We start from the raw sequence: 17,276 nt of genomic DNA, 5'->3' as shown, positions 1-17,276 counted from the left end.
ACACATAACGTAGAACACCAGCTATTCAAAATACATACACTACGCTAGAGAGTAAAACGCTAGACAGTCTTTAAACTGGTTTTAAAAGCATCCAGTGATGGAGAGGTCTTGATGTTCAAAGGTAGACTGTTCCAAAGCTTTGGGGAGACTATAGAGAAAGCTCAATCACCTTTTGTTTTATGAACGAGTGACAGTTCTGTTCACAAAATGAACAGTGATCAGTGATCTAGAGGCTGTGTTTGGCTTAATAAGATCACAAATATAATTCGGTGCCGAATTGTGCAGTGCCTTGTATGCAAAAAGAGGAATCTTAAAGTCGACTCTAAATTTTATAGGTAACTAATGCAATGAGACAAGGACAGGGGAGATATCGCTTTTCTTAGTTCCTGTTAACAATCTGGCTGCTGAATTTTGAACCACCAACCGAGCCAGTGTAGATTGAGGTAGGCCAACATACAGTGAGTTACAGTAATCAAGTCGAGAAGAAATGTGCATGAATCACAATTTCAAGGTCTTTACTAGAAAGAAAGTGTTTTACTTTTGCTACAGATCTGAGTTGAAAGAAACTGTTCTTTACAACTGCATTTACTTGTCAAATAGGAGAAGAGGATCAAAATAGACTCCTACATTTTTTGCATGACTGTGTATAAAAAAGGGGAAACGAAACTAGACAGCTGAAGTATCAATGCTATCTGCAAATGCAAATCTATCTATCTATCTATCTATCTATCTATCTATCTATCTATCTATCTATCTATCTATCTATCTATCTATCTATCTATCTATCTATCTATCTATCTATCTATCTATCTATCTATCTATCTATCTATCCATCCATCTATCTATGAACCTTTTATCAGATATGACATTATTCACTGGTATTATTTTTGTTATCTCTTAATATTTCACTATTTCAAACTTAATAAGAATTATTTTGACGGCCAGTGGACTTGAATCGTTCTTGTGTAAAAGGGTTATAAGTGGTTAAATGATATTATAAATGGTTACTTATAGTTATTTACAGTTTTTCTCAATTGCTTTGGCCCCTTTTTTAAACAGTTTTAACATTCTCTAAACTGTAATCTCAATTGTCTCAAATGTTTGCTGGAGCATCAGAACTCTATTGCATGTCTGCAAAATGTAGTTACTCACCCAAAACATTTAATTCATGCTTCAAAACCTAGTTTTTGTGTCAGTAAATTGGCCAGTGCCACCAAAATAAAAAGTATTTTTGTCATCATGTGAGCCAAACTGGTCAAAATGTTTAGATGTTTTTTCACCATGAAATATTTGTTAAATACAAATTGCATGTGCTTTCTACTTTTTAGTTGACACTGACTGTTTTCTACACTATACAAGAATGTCAGTTTTGTCTAGCTGAATGTTCTTGTTTGTCACGCTGAGCTTTTCAGATACAGATTTCAGCAGTAGGTAAAAATTTACTAGGAAAAGTCATTACTGTAGTACACAAAAAGAAAATGGACATTTGGTCAAACTTTATTTTAGGTGTCCTTATCTACTATGTACTTACATTAAAAAAAAAGTACAGTGAACTTATTGTGCTCATATTGTATTGAAAAACACTTATGCTGCCGTTGAGATGGGATACGGGAAAGGTTAGGGACAGGCTGTAATAACAATTAGCTGTAATAACATGCAGGTTTTAAAAAAATGAGTAAAATGTAAAAACGTACACAATTAGTGCATTGTGTCAATTTATTCATTTAAATGTTAGTACATAGTAGTTAAAGACAGCTAATATAAAGTGGGACTGAACATTTTTATTTATACAGCACATATTTGTAGAAATGTAGTACATGTAAACTGAAAATTCACAGTTGCTGGTTGCACATATAGCCTACTGTATGCTTCCAAACTTGATTGGTAATATTGTCATTTCTATTTCATTACAATGGCAGGCCATTTGCCAATTCAGCACATTTTACAAATATTCCATGTCATAGGTATTTATGAAATTTACATGCATGTCTGACAGATTTTGATAATTGAATGGATCATATTGCATATGAAGGCTCACACGATGAAAGAATGTTTAGAAGTTGTGAAGAGTTTGACAGTTTCACTGAGAATCAACTTCTGATCGACAAGACCTGTGCTTTTAGATGTTGTGCAAATTGTACTACTCTTTTGCACACATGTGCCAAAACACATGTCATTTGCTTAAAAAGAAATCCAAATCTGATGTGAACAAGAAACTAATTGTTCAGAGACTTTATTGTTGTCTCATTTGAGAATTTAGCCAAAGCGATAAAGAAAAACTGTAAATACAGCAACTTATAAATGCGGTGGTTGTGAAAGGTATGCTATAACCAATTCCGTTTTTTACTTTTAATAACCTTCTTGATTTTACCAGTTCATTTCAACTGTCATGCAGTGTGATAAATACATTTTTTTTAAAGGGGTAAATATTCCCTGTAACTTCTAAGTTAATATATGAAAAGAATGTATGCAGAATAACAGTTTGAAAAATGTTGCTTTAAATGGAATTACTTTAAATTGCTTGAAAAGTAGCTTTGAATGTTTCATATGATACTGGACACAAGTATCAGACATTGTCATTCAGATGTAATATTGATATGCCATTTTACAGCTTTAAAGCTGTAGAAATTCTGGTGACAAATGTATGCTCTACTAGCCGTCTCCACTTCAACCTGTTTGAGATGGACAATGTTCCGTCCCTTATGAACAATATAATTTGCGAATAAGGTCTCTGGTGTTCCCCTTCAGCACTATCACTTGAGAATAGAAGTAGGCCTAAGATGTGCAACAGTGATCAGACAGACTCCAGACAATGCCTTCGAATATGCTTTAATCATGGCCGGGAGGATCTCAGACCACTTTCAGGGAGAATCCCCTCGACAAAAAGTGTACAATCGTTTTTATAGAATAGGAGCATGAGAAAGGTGACATGATTTATTACATCGTTTTACTACAATATGATTAGTTCTTTATAATTCAGCAAACCCTTCTGTTACTAGGTAAAAAAAAAAATCTGGATTATTTGATTCCTTCAGCTTGTTACTCAAGTCATGAGGATATATATTTAGACAGCTGTCAAGTTTTGTTTCCCCTTTCGTTACATTATTCAGACACACTTTGGCATAAGTGTTGGGGATATTTAGTTTTCAAAAGCATTTGTATATGTTAATCCTGAAAGAAAAAGGAATGTTAGTTATGATTAATTTAATTTTTAAAATTTCCTTAACAAAGCCAACAGTTAGCATTTGACCTTCAAGTTCCTATAATTTGTATTGATCTACATCAATTTAAAACACAAATGAAAACCGAAATAACTAAATAACAGTGTCACACTGCAGGACATTCTGTTTACAGATCTTTTAAAGATTAAAGTGGGCCTCTCAAATTCAGTGCCAATAAATCGTCTAAAGATCAAGATTTGTAACATTTCATTCATGTAAACTTTGAGGACAATTTTACAAGGTCTTCTATGAAGAATGTTTAAACATTTTTAAATAATTATTAATCTGACTTGTATGTTATTCAACACAGGACGTACTAATGAAGACTACTGTATTTTCCATATTTCTCTGAAAATTACATCATAACATTGAAACATATTGAGAAAACTGATAATTGGACTATACACATTAATCTTCATAATTAAATTTTAGATAAAGAAACTTGGCCTGAGAGGTCAATGTTATAGGTTACATATCATTAGTAGTTTTTTTTTGTTGTTGTTGTTGTTGTTTTTTTTTTTTAATGGGCAGTTTTTTTATATATATATATATTGCAAAGTTGCAAAGATCCTCGATCGTTTTTATTTCTCAGATGCATCCCAGACATCCAGTTTGTTGCCCATTTCCTGCTTTATGTGACAACAGATGTCCTTCCCCAGCAAAACGCTTCTTTGTGGGATTTAAACATTTGGATACAGTTTCTTTAATCTGCAATGAGAACAGTTAAAATCCATTAGTGCAGGAATATCTTATACAAATAGGTTGGTTCATGATGGTGAATAAAGGTCTTTGTCCCCAATATGTGACTAATGTGTGATGTACCTTGTCTGTTTCTCTGAGAAGTAAACAGGACATGGATCCATCACAGTCAACACAAGAAACTTGAGGCTGAGAAAAACACAATAGAGCTGTGTGAAACTAAGCTTTTTAAAAATATATTCTACAATAACTCATTTTGACTATTAAGATCCTGAGTGAGTAGAGACTTACTCTTGCCATATCTTGGATTTCACAGTCTTCCCGATGGACACTCGGTTTCATCTTGTCACATGACGTGGATCTTAATAACACATGAAGCATGCGCTTGTCATGATTCTGTCATATAGAGGAAAGAGACAGGTAAAGCATAAAGATGACAACCTTATGTAGTTTAACTATTTTTATCAAGCACTTTAAGGCAGATCCATAAGCACAGAAAACAAAATCAAAACAGACAAATTACAGTAAAATTATAAAATGTGAATTAAATAACTTACAGCTTTTAAAATCAAGGCAAAATCAAGGTGTTTGGCTCCATGTTCCTTATTGGCTAGTTGTATTGCCCTGTCAATGATGTTTGTCTCATTTTGGCTTAGTTGATGATATTCTTGGTTTCCGTCTGTTGACTCCAGCAGTAACAGAGCGCTAAGCAGGAACAGTAAACCTCTCATCTTGCACAGTAACTGATGTTCTGCGCTGTTAGACTGATCTTAGTCAGAACCAGTCACTGGTGTCACGTCTACAGACCACATCAGCTGTGATTGGTCTACTTTGTAACCAGAGGCCCTCCCCAAGATGATGAAATAAGACAGGGTTTCTGCAGGTTTTATGAAGAGAAATTTAAGACTCCCTTTTAAAAGACCCTTTAAGACCAAGTCAGGACATTTTAAAGAATAAATCAAAGGACATACTATGCCAGTAAGTTTTCAAACATACTTTGGTCATAAAAAAAATGAAGCTCAATAAAAAACCTTTAATTTTCTTATTAGAACATTCTGATTTGTCAATCTAAATGTCTTTAGATTAGCCATTATAATATAAAGACCAGCATGACTCCAACCCAACTTATAAGGTGGTGAACCATTTTAAACTAAAAGCCTTTCTAAAACTAGCATTGCAAATACTCAATTTAATACACCAATTTAACATCTCAAAGCCGCAATGTTCAAAAAAGATGAAAAGATTTATCAAGTTCCTCTAAGCAGAGTTACTGACAGTTATTAAATCTAAGCCACATGGTGCAGAAATTTTAAAATGAAACATGAGAAAATCCCTCATGCAAGATTTAATGATGAAGTATTTAAGACTTTCTGCTCTGTACTTTCTAGAATGTACATTTCCTGAAGAAAATGTGAATGGTGCTTGCAGTGGCAAACTTCGGCACAGTTGCTAGGGTGTTTCTAGTGGGTTGCTATGGTGTTGCTAGGTGGTTGCTAGGGTATTATGGGCGGTTGCTAGGGTGTTCTGGGTGGTTGCTTTGGTGTTGCTAGGTGGTTGCTAGGGTATTATGGGCGGTTGCTAGGGTGTTCTGGGTGGTTGATAGGGCGTTCTGGGTGGTTGCTAGTGTATTTTGGGTGGTTACTAGAGCGTTTCTAGACGTTGCTAGGGTGTTCATGGTGGTTGCTAAGGTATTTTTGGTGGTTGCTATGGTGTTACTAGGTGGTTGGTAGTTGTCAAAGATGGTTACTGTGGAGTTTTTATAGAGCTCTTAAAATCTTTAATAACGAGTGCCTTTAGTACAGCCAAGGAGTTACGCGCCAAACTTTTGTCTGTCATAAAAAAAGAAAGAAGAATAAGTATACAAGAGAACACTAGTGATGCCTTGCCTTTGGCAAGCACCACTAATAATAATAAGTATGAGCAATAATGTTAGTTAGTTAGTAGTACTTTATTGTTCAGCCTTTGCTGAAAATTGGTCTTTGGTCTCGCCATACAATCACAAAACAATTAACAATATATACATCAAATTTAAAAAATATTCACATCTCCTTCCTTTTATTCAAAAGACTTATTGCATTTGGTACAAAAGTTTGTTTATATATTGCTTTGATCGCTTTTGGTGTTCTGTAGCGACAACGTGATGGCAATAATTCAAAAACATGATTCAAGGGGTGTGTTGTGTCTCTTGCTATAGTCAAGGCTTTTCTCTGAACAGCACTTTGCTATAACTGTGCGACTGATTTTTGCTTAGATCCTATAATTTTTCCTGCTACTCTTGTAATTCTGTCTAATTTTACTTTATTCACAGATGTAACTTGTCCAAACCACACAGTTATATTAAAACACTCTCAATTAAACTTATATAAACTCTTTGCAGAACATCCTGACTTACAGAAAATTCTCTCAATTTCCTTAGCAAGAATAGCCTTTGATTTGCTTTCTTACAAATAAGATTCACATTATCAGAAAAAAATCAATTTACAGTCAATCATGGTTCCCAAATACTTGAAAGTCTTCACAATTTCAACTGTTTGATCACATAACATTATTTCTGTTACAGGCTCTGAATAATTTAAAATCAACTCTTTAGTTTTACTTACATTAATCAATAAGGAACTTGCTTCACACCATTTTTCTAATTTCAAAACCTGCTCCTCATACTCAAAATGTACTTTTTCCTGGTAATGGAGCCAGCAAGAAACTTTTCCCAGGCTAGAGAGATTTTGTCCAAGAAGAGGAATCGTCTAAACCCCAACACACTTGAAATAATTGTTTTTTTGTTTCTCAATAACAAATCTATTGTAATCCTTCCTTCCGGACTATTCTGTTGCAGTTTACTTTAATCTGTTATCTATAATCTGCTAAATGAATAAATGTACGTTATAACACTCCCTCTAACATAAGCACTGCACTCACACAGTGTCACTGTTGTTGTTCATACTGTCACTATCCAAACAATTTATGAATAATGAATTAACTGTGTGTGTTACTCTGCACAAGTAAATTCAGACAGAGAAAGATACATATTTTATATTACACACAGTAATGGACAAATGTCTGATAATGTCTTTTTATTATTGCAAATGAAAGGTTTGCGAGGTCTCAGTGGTTCAGGAAGCCTCATTTTGCCATCACTAGCAGCTGCATATAGGGACAGCATTATCAGCATGAGGGGATGCAGCAGCAGCAGCATAAGGGCGCTTACGTTATTTTGACTAAATGAGCCATCCCCCCCAAAACAGAAATTGAGTGTCTCGAACGGTGTCGTCTGAGCCGCCCTAATTTAGCGATTTATATTATGGTAAAAATTATTAATTACTGAAATGACTATTCAAGACCGCAATAGCTAAAACATGCTGTTACCTAGAATTATCTGTCTTTTTGAACTGTTTTTACGGTCTACAGTGTAAACGCTATGAAAAGATAACCAAAGCCACCTTCTGAGAAACGAGCTACATGAAGGAATTAAACAGCTGGTAGCGCATCCAGGGGCGTTATAATGAGCAGAGCGCGAGCAAAATAATGATCAAATGTGTTTATTAGCGAAACAAATCAGACTTGAGCTCATGGCTGCTAAGGATAACACACCGTTGCCATGAAAAACAGAGCGTTGCTATGGACGCAGGATTCTAACCATAGAGACGGAACAGACTATTTTCTTTAGTGGAAGCAATACAATCGTTTTTAAATCAATAAACTCCTTTTTAAATCAATATTTTGTGTAAAATTATTGATTTATTTGGTGGTTAGCCATGTAATAAGCGGGATAATGTAGAGCGAGGCGGTTGTTATATAGCGAATACAACCCCTTCAAGCTCATTCAAGCCCTCCGCTTCGCGTCAAGGTCAGGGTCCCGATCAGCCTGTCGAGGTTGTATTCGCTATAACAACCGCCTCGCTCTACATTATCCCATAGGTCCCAGGATTTCACATATCTTTTTGCAAAACCTTGGCAGGTCAACCTATTTTTTTGTTGTTGTTTGTTGATGATGCATGTATCTATGGTTTATGTTGGAATGTACTGTGATCTGTGGTCAATGTTCTATGGTTTTGTTATGTTAAACAATAAAAAAAGATATTTTTTTTCTTTTTTTTTCAAATTTGTAAATAATTTACTTCGTATTTCCATGTACTTTTGCTTTAATAACAGCTTACACTTGAGCTGGCACAGTAATTGTATTTTGTGTTTGCACTAAGCGCTTGTTGCACCTTCTTTTCTCTTAAATATATTTTTATATTGTGTACAGGCTTTTCATTTTTTCTTTTCTTGAATGATTATTATAATAACATTATTTCCTAATATTTCATAACAATTAATTTAATTTGTTAAAAATATTTTTCAATTGAAAAATATATATTTTTGCACTGAGCATAACCGCTTTTTAACTAAAACGTAATATTTATTATAGAAAGCTCCATGACTTCATGAAAACTGATAAAATTGTAGAAAGTCACTGATATTTCAAGCCCTGTAAATCACCATCCATCCATCCATCCATCTTCTACCGCTTATCTGGGACCGGGTCGTGGGGGCAGCAGTCTAAGCAGGGATGCCCAGACTTCCCTCTCCCTAGACACTTCCTCCAGCTCTTCTGGGGGGACACCGAGGCGTTCCCAGGCCAGCTGGGAGACATAGTCTCTCCAGCGTGTCCTAGGTCTTCCCCGGGGTCTCCTCCCGGTGGGACATGCCCGGAACACCTTCCCGGGAAGGCGTCCAGGAGGCATCCGGAAAAGATGCCCGAGCCACCTCAACTGACCCCTCTCGATGTGGAGGAGCAGCGGCTCTACTCTGAGCTCCTCCCGAGTGACCGAGCTTCTCACCCTATCTCTAAGGGATCGCCCAGCCACCCTGCGGAGAAAGCTCATTTCGGCCGCTTGTATCCGGGATCTTGTCCTTTCAGTCATGACCCACAGCTCATGACCATAGGTGAGAGTAGGAACGTAGATTGGCCGGTAAACCTTCTTCACCACGACAGACCGGTACAGGGACCGCATTTCTGCAGAAGCTGCACCGATCCAACTGTCAATCTCCCGTTCCATCCTTCCCTCACTCGTGAACAAGACCTCAAGATACTTGAACTCCTCCACTTGAGGCAGGAGCTCTCCACCAACCTGAAGCGGGCAAACCACCCTTTTCCGACTGAGAACCATGGCCTCGGATTTGGAGGTGCTGATTCTCATCCCAGCCGCTTCACACTCGGCTGCAAACCGTCCCAGTGCATGCTGGAGGTCCTGGTTTGATGAGGCCAGCACGACAACATCATCCGCAAAGAGCTGCAGGAGGGACCATAAGGGGCCGGTGCTAAGTGGATCGGGCGGTCAAATGGTCTTTAAAGCCAAAGTCTCTCCAGTATTGATCCTGTGAATCATTTATTCAGTGAACACATAAATAAAAACATAATAAGAATTATTTTGACGGCCAGTGGACTTGAATCGTTCTTGTTACTTGTGTAAATGGGTATTGTTAAATGGTATTGTAAATGGCTACCTATAATTATTTACAGTTTTTCTCAATTGCTTTGGCCCTTTTTTTGCTGGAACATCAGAACTCTATTGCATGTCTGCAAAATGTAGTTACTCACCCAAAACATTTAATTCATGCTTCAAAACCTAGTTTTTGTGTCAGTAAATTGTCCAGTGCCACCAAAATAAAAAGTATTTTTGTCATTGTGTGAGCCAAACTGGTCAAAATGTTTAGATGTTTTTTCACTATGAAATATGTGTTAAATACAAATTTCATGTGCTTTCTACTTTTTAGTTGACACTGACTGTTTTCTACAAGAATGTCAGTTTTGTCTAGCTGAATGTTCTTGTTTGTCACGCTGAGCTTTTCAGATACAGATTTCAGCAGTAGGTAAAAATTTACTAGGAAAAGTCATTACTGTAGTACACAAAAAGAAAATGGACATTTGGTCAAACTTTATGTTAAGTGTCCTTATCTACTATTACATAAAAAAAAGTACAGTGAACTTATTGTGCTCATATTGTGTTGAAAAACACTTTTGCTGCTATTGAGATGGGATACGGGAAAGGTTAGGTAATTCTAGACTTAATTAGCTGTAATAACATGCAGGTTTAAAAAAAAAAAAAAAAAAAAAAAAAATATATATATATATATATATATATATATACACTCACCTAAAGGATTATTAGGAACACCTGTTCAATTTCTCATTAATGCAATTATCTAATCAACCAATCACATGGCAGTTGCTTCAATGCATTTAGGGGTGTGGTCCTGGTCAAGACAATCTCTTGAACTCCAAACTGAATGTCAGTATGGGAAAGAAAGGTGATTTAAGCAATTTTGAGCATGGCATGGTTGTTGGTGCCAGACGGGCCGGTCTGAGTATTTCACAATCTGCTCAGTTACTGGGATTTTCACGCACAACCATTTCTAGGGTTTACAAAGAATGGTGTGAAAAGGGAAAAACATCCAGTATGCGGCAGTCCTGTGGGCGAAAATGCCTTGTTGATGCTAGAGGTCAGAGGAGAATGGGCCGACTGATTCAAGCTGATAGAAGAGCAACTTTGACTGAAATAACCACTCGTTACAACCGAGGTATGCAGCAAAGCATTTGTGAAGCCACAACACGCACAACCTTGAGGCGGATGGGCTATACAACAGCAGAAGACCCCACCGGGTACCACTCATCTCCACTACAAATAGGAAAAAGAGGCTACAATTTGCACAAGCTCACCAAAATTGGACAGTTGAAGACTGGAAAAATGTTGCCTGGTCTGATGAGTCTCGATTTCTGTTGAGACATTCAGATGGCAGAGTCAGAATTTGGCGTAAACAGAATGAGAACATGGATCCATCATGCCTTGTTACCACTGTGCAGGCTGGTGGTGGTGGTGTAATGGTGTGGGGGATGTTTTCTTGGCACACTTTAGGCCCCTTAGTGCCAATTGTGCATCGTTTAAATGCCACGGCCTACCTGAGCATTGTTTCTGACCATGTCCATCCCTTTTTGACCACCATGTACCCATCCTCTGATGGCTACTTCCAGCAGGATAATGTTACAAAGCTCAAATCATTTCAAATTGGTTTCTTGAACATGACAATGAGTTCACTGTACTAAAATGGCCCCCACAGTCACCAGATCACAACCCAATAGAGCATCTTTGGGATGTGGTGGAACGGGAGCTTCGTGCCCTGGATGTGCATCCCACAAATCTCCATCAACTGCAAGATGCTATCCTATCAATATGGGCCAACATTTCTAAAGAATGCTTTCAGCACCTTGTTGAATCAATGCCACATAGAATTAAGGCAGTTCTGAAGGCGAAAGGGGGTCAAACACAGTATTAGTATGGTGTTCCTAATAATCCTTTAGATGAGTGTATGAGTGCATTGTGTCTCATATAGAAATGTAGTACATGTAAACTGAAAATTCACAGTTGCTGGTTGCACATATAGCCTACTGTATGCTTCCAAACTTGATTGGTAATATTGTTATTTCTATTTCATTACAATGGCAGGCCATTTGCCAATTCAGCACATTTTACAAATATTCCATGTCATAGGTATTTATGAAATTTACATGCATGTCTGACAGATTTTGATAATTGAATGGATAATTTTGCATGTGAAGGCTCACACGATGAAAGAATGTTTAGATGTTTGAGAGTTTGACAGTTTCACTGAGAATAACTCATCAGTTTTGATCAACAAGCCCTGTGCATTTAGATGTTGTGCAAATTGTACGAACTCTTTTACACACATGTGCCAAAACACATGTCATTTGCTTAAATCAATAAGAAATCCAAATCTGATGTGAACAAGAAACTAATTGTTAAGAGACTTTATTGTTTTGATAAAAAAAAGTCTCATTTGAGAATTTAGCCAAAGCGATAAAGAGAAACTGTAAATACAGCAACTTATTAAACGCGGTGTGGTTGTGAAAGGTACGCTATAACCAATTACGTTGTTGTTGTTTTACTTTTAATAACCTTCTTGATTTCACTGGTTCATTTCAACTGTCATACTACGGAGCCCCTAAAGGAACGTGGTGGTGGAAAAAATTTTAGGTTGGGAGATTTTTTTTTTTTTTTCAAATCTTTTGCGTTCCCCCGAGAAACTTTGCGTTCCCACGCAAAACTTTTGCGTTCCCTCGCAAAGATATTTGCGTTCCCACGCAAAGTTTTGCGTTCCCTCGCAAAGATATTTGCGTTCCCACGCAAAACCTGTTTTGAGCTCGGACAGACACTTCCTGTTTAATGTCCCGCTGGCAGTGTTTCAGAGCTCCGTACGTTAATGGAGCGTTTCATAGTGTTTGAACTTGAACTCAAATATAAAGATGCGGTCAGTGCTTAACTCAAGGAGTTCAGTGAAGCGGGCAATATTCACAGAGGCTATTCGAACGTCCCTATTCTTGAGCTAAACGTTGTTAAAGCACAAACGACACATAGGCTATTTACAATCACAGTAACCTAGACAACAAGCTACAACCCAATTATCATCAAAACGAGCTTTATAATATTAATTTGTCTCTAACCAGACGAATGAGAGACAAGTCCAAATAAGGGGCCGTCTGTAAAGAGCAAATCCCCAAAACATTCTGCACATTTTATATTATTGAACATATTCAATAGCTTCACTGTGATCACACTGTACTGTCACCAAATTCAGTTCACATATCACTGCTCTCCTGCTGGTTACTACATAGTTTGATTTAAAAAAATGCATTATTTTATAATTATTTATTATGAAATAAAATCAATAACTTCACCCTTTTTAGAAAATATATTATAAATAACTTCACACTGTTATACAGTGATGCCATCAAATTCAGTAAGCAAATATAATGCAAAAGCTGCGTACAGTACCAATATAATTTGTGTAAAGAATAGGCTTACTTATTTTTTATGTGCAATTACTTCCCAAATAAAGTGTTGTATGCCTATAACCAACATTAGAGCGGTGATGTGTGAACTAAATTTGGTGAGTTACAGTGAAGTTATTGAATATTTTTCATAATATAAAATGTGCAAAAGCAGTGTAGTATGACCAGTGGGTCACCATTGATATGTAAACTGAATTGGGTGGCACTACAGTTTGTAACATTGAAGTCAATGACTATTTTTGACTATGAGTTGATGCTGTAGTCGTTTTTGGGTTATATTGCACTTTGCAGAGGGTCCCTTTGAACTTGTCTCTCAGCCGCCTGCTCATAGAGATCCATTTAGCCTATATATAAAAGCTTGTTTTGATGATAATTGGGTTGTAGCTCGTTGTTACTGTGATTGTAAATAGGTGTCGTTTGTGCTTTAACAACGTTTAGCTCAATAATAGGGACGTTCGAATAGCCTATGTGAATATTGCCAGCTTCACTGAACTCTTTGAGTTAAGCACTGACCGCATCTTTATATTTGAGTCCAAGTTCAAACACTATGAGAAGCTCTATTAACGTACGGAGCTCTGAAACACTGCCAGCGGGACATTAAACAGGAAGTGTCTGTCTGAGCTCAAAACCGTTTACATATGCTCAAAACAGGTTTTGCGTGGGAACGCAAATATCTTTGCGAGGGAACGCAAAAGTTTTGCGTGGGAATGCAAAGTTTCTCGGGGGAACGCAAAAGTTTTGCGAGGGAAAGCAAAAGATTTGAAAAAAAAAAAAAAAAAAAAATTCAACGCAAAAGATTTGACTTTTTTTTTTTCTCCCATCCTAAATTTTTTTACACCACCACGTGCCTTTAGGGGCTCTGTATTACGCAGTGTGATAAATACATTTTTTAAAAGGGGTAAATATTCCCTGTAACTTCTCAGTTAATATATGAAAATAATGTATGCAGAATAACAGTTTGAAAAATGTTGCTTTAACCCTTTGATGCGCACACTATGGATACCCCTTCTAATGCACAACATGGGTCTAAAAAGACCCGTATTCATTTCCTATGTTATTTCATGCATGGCTTGGCTTTTTTTTTTTCTTCACCTTTTGAAATCACTTTATTTGAGCATTTACTATTTCATGATCTATTAATTTCATGATTTATGAATATAATTTTTTTTTTTATGATCACAAATTCATATTTTAATATTTTTTTATAAGTTTTGTGTTAAAACATCAAGTTTACACACATGGGTCTAAAATGACTCATCTATGCAAGCGTGATAAAACAAAAGAATAAAGAAAACTTTTTGTCAAAATAACCAATGTCACAGTTGTTTAGATCCACACATTTACTGTAACACTTGAAATATGTTTATTGGCCACTTTGTCACACATAACACGCATATATGCCTAACCAATAACACTGAAATTGACAATGTCTGCTCTTCGTCCAATTGATCGTGATACCAAGATTCTCGAGGTGATCGAGTAACATGGTTCTGTGCTCCACGAGCTGAGATCGTGATTGAGCTATGATCAGCCAGTCGTCCAAATAGTTCAGCACTCGCATGCCCCTGAGTCTGAGGGGGGCGAGCGCTGCGTCCATGCACTTCGTAAATGTACGGGGTGCCAGGGACAAGCCGAATGGCAGGACTGTATACTGGTATGCCCGACCCTCGAAGGCGAATCTCAAGAATCGCCTGTGGCGTGACGCTATCTGTATTTGGAAATACGCGTCCTTTAGATCTATCGACATAAACCAGTCTTCTCGGCGAATGTGCGCGAGGATTTTGCTGGTTGTGAGCATTTTGAAACTGCGTTTCACTAAAGCTCTGTTTAGTCGTCTTAGATCTAGTATGGGCCTGATACCACCGTCCTTTTTGGGGACTAGGAAGTATCTGCTGTATAGCCCCCCTTCGCTTTGAGCTTGGGATACATGTTGTATCGCCCCTTTGCTCAACAGTTTTGATATTTCGGCGCGAAGTAGGTGTGCTACTTCTGAATTCACCGTAGTTTCGACGCGCGCTGTGAAGCGTGGAGGGCGCCGACAAAACTGTAGCGAGAAGCCTCTCTTTATAATGTCTAGCACCCAGTCCGAAACCCCTGGAAGCGCGGCCCATGCGTCTGCATGGCCGGCTAGGGGTTGGATGCGAAGCGCGCTCTGTTCGCTGTGCGACGGCGGCGCTTCGGGGCGCGCTAGCATAGGCGTTACGCCTGTGACATTTGAGGCGGGGAGCGCGCGTAATACAGCGGGCAACACGCTCATCCTCGACCCCGCTACAGTGTTTATCTGAACGAGGGAGGTCTGAGAAGGTCTCATGGGACTCATGCAGCATACAAGTGAACGTGGGCGGGGACCGGGCACGTTTACTGCTTTGGCCGCGCTGTCTGCTTGAACAGAGCGGGTGCTCACAGGTCCCGTTTTTACAGGGAGCCTGTGGCTTGCCAGACATAGCGTTTGTGGGCACTGGGAAGTGGGCACTTTGACTATGTTTGTGGCGCGATCGAACTGCGTCGATCTTATGAGTACGGGCCCTGTGTGCAGGGCTGTGCTTGTGTGTAGGGATGGGCACAGGGAAGTGGGCATCAACACTACATTTATAGCACCATCGGCCTTGGCCGGGACACCAGAAAATACACTCTTTTCGGGATTTATCTGGGTAGCCGTAAAAACGGCTTTTGTGTGCAGGCAAGCGGGCAGCTGTGCGGGCTTGTGCTCTGCTGAGAACGCTGAAGCAGTCGCAATTCCTGGGACTGAGACAGCGGTGCGCTTTGGTGAGGGCCCGGTCGCAACGGGGCTTACACACCTGCGCTTTCCTAGGCGTGCTAGGACTTCTTTGGGGCTTCCGGCTTCAACACAACCCTTGGTCGCGGCCCGTGGTGAGTGGGGCGGCGGCTGGTAGAGCGAGAGCGAGGGCGTGAGCTGCGCTGCTGTCGCTGAGAGGGGGCGGCCGGAGGCTGAGGCTGTGAGCTCCGAGGGGCCTGTTTCTCACGGCCCGCTGCGGAACTGGAGCGCTTCGGCAGGAAGTGCTTGAATGCCTGTGACGCTTTCTGGGCTTCGGAAAATCTCTCCACGAACTCGGAGAGAGAAGATCCAAAGAGGCCAGCGGAGGATAGCGGGGCGTCGAGGAACGCGTTGCGCTCTGCATCAGCCATCTCCGTGAGCGTCAGCCACAAATGCCTCTCGGCTACGGTAGCGGAAGCCATACAGCGTCCCATGGCTTGTGCTGCAGCCTTGGTAGCGCGGAGGGAAAGATCCGACGCGCTTCTCAGGTCCGTGATGCAGATAGCTTCAGGTCCTATCTCGTCCAGTTTGCGGAGGAGATCGCCTTGGAACACCTGAAGCGTGGCCATGGTGTGCAGGGCCGATGCCGCCTGCCCAGCGGCGGAGAAGATCCGCGCGAGCAGCGACGACGTCATGCGGCAGGCTTTCGACGGCAGCACTGGCTTAGTCCGCCGTCCAGCAGAGGGCGGGCAAAGGTGGGCTGCTATCGCCTGTTCCACCGGCGGCAGAGTGAGGTAGCCTCGATCCTGAGCATTATCCAGGGAGGAAAATGCTGGGGATACAGACGAACGTGTTCGTGCAGAAAAGGGAGCGTTCCAGGCCTTCGCCACTTCTTCATGAAGCTCAGGAAGAAACGGAGCGGGCTTAGACACAGGAGAAGAACGCTCACCAGGGAGGAAGCTACCATCAAGCCGGGTGCGCGAGGGGAGTTCCGGTGCAGACCACTCGAGGCCGAGGCTCGCCGCGGCCAACGCGAGTACTCGCATGAGCTCCCTCTCGATGCTAGCTCTAGCCGACGGCTTTCGGGCAGGAGGCGTGAGATCCGCAGAGCTCGCCCAGTCCTCACTGCCTGAAGCTAGCAGAGAGCAGGAATCCTTATCGACCGACTCGGCTTCAGAAACAACTTCCTCAGATGAAGCGGCGGCAGACTGCGGGCGCTGAGCATCGGGAAGTGCTTCGGGGGAAGCCGGCGAAGCTGGCGGGCGAGCCGGCGAGCTTTGTCGGGAAGAGGTGGGTTCCGGGGCCCGCTGCGAGCGGCGCTTCTTGCGGCGCGGCAACGCGGCGGGGGGCGCAGGCTCGGAGAAATGTGCCAGGCGAGTCCGCAGAGTCACCATCGGCAAAAGCTCGCAGTGAGGGCAGCCGCCGTCAGCGAGCGCGAGCGCTGCGTGATCTTCGCCCAGGCAGGAGACGCAAATAACGTGGCGGTCTCCCTCGGTGAGCGGGGCTCGGCACGAGCCACAGGATGGCATCTTGATAAAGACGCGGCTCTTTTAGGGGTGAGTGTTCGGGGAACACTGCACACACACACACAGACAGAGCAGGTAAAGGATATGAAGCGCCGGAAAGCGCAGCAGGTACGGCAGTAGAGGCGGCGAAGGCCAGCGGCTTCAAGGGCTCGTCCCGCTGAAAAGCTTGCCTCGACGACGCTTGCTTCTCCGTGATCCAGCGATGCGTGAGCTTCGCTGAAGAGATGAAAATCAGTTGAATCAGCCTACTCGAGCTCCTTTTATAG

The 17,276-nt window shown here is 40.5% G+C and overlaps 1 protein-coding gene across 1 annotated transcript; it reads right to left on the bottom strand.

Moving 5' to 3' along the window:
• Positions 1–2,813: 2,813 nt before the first annotated feature.
• Positions 2,814–4,723, bottom strand: LOC308696210 (cystatin-like protein). The gene is made up of 4 exons (XM_081374679.1): positions 4,478–4,723; positions 4,212–4,316; positions 4,044–4,109; positions 2,814–3,929 (listed from the first exon to the last, which is right to left on the bottom strand). The coding sequence occupies exons 1-4, from the start codon at positions 4,649–4,651 to the stop codon at positions 3,810–3,812; spliced, it is 465 nt and encodes a 154-aa protein (XP_081230805.1). The 5' UTR covers positions 4,652–4,723; the 3' UTR covers positions 2,814–3,809.
• Between the last annotated feature and the right edge of the window lie 12,553 nt (positions 4,724–17,276).

The sequence above is a fragment of the Scardinius erythrophthalmus genome (assembly GCF_964197995.2).
Source record: "Scardinius erythrophthalmus genome assembly, chromosome: 9".
Lineage (NCBI taxonomy): Eukaryota > Metazoa > Chordata > Actinopteri > Cypriniformes > Leuciscidae > Scardinius > Scardinius erythrophthalmus.
Note: the sequence above shows the minus strand (reverse complement) of the source record. Positions and strands in the feature narration are given on the sequence as shown.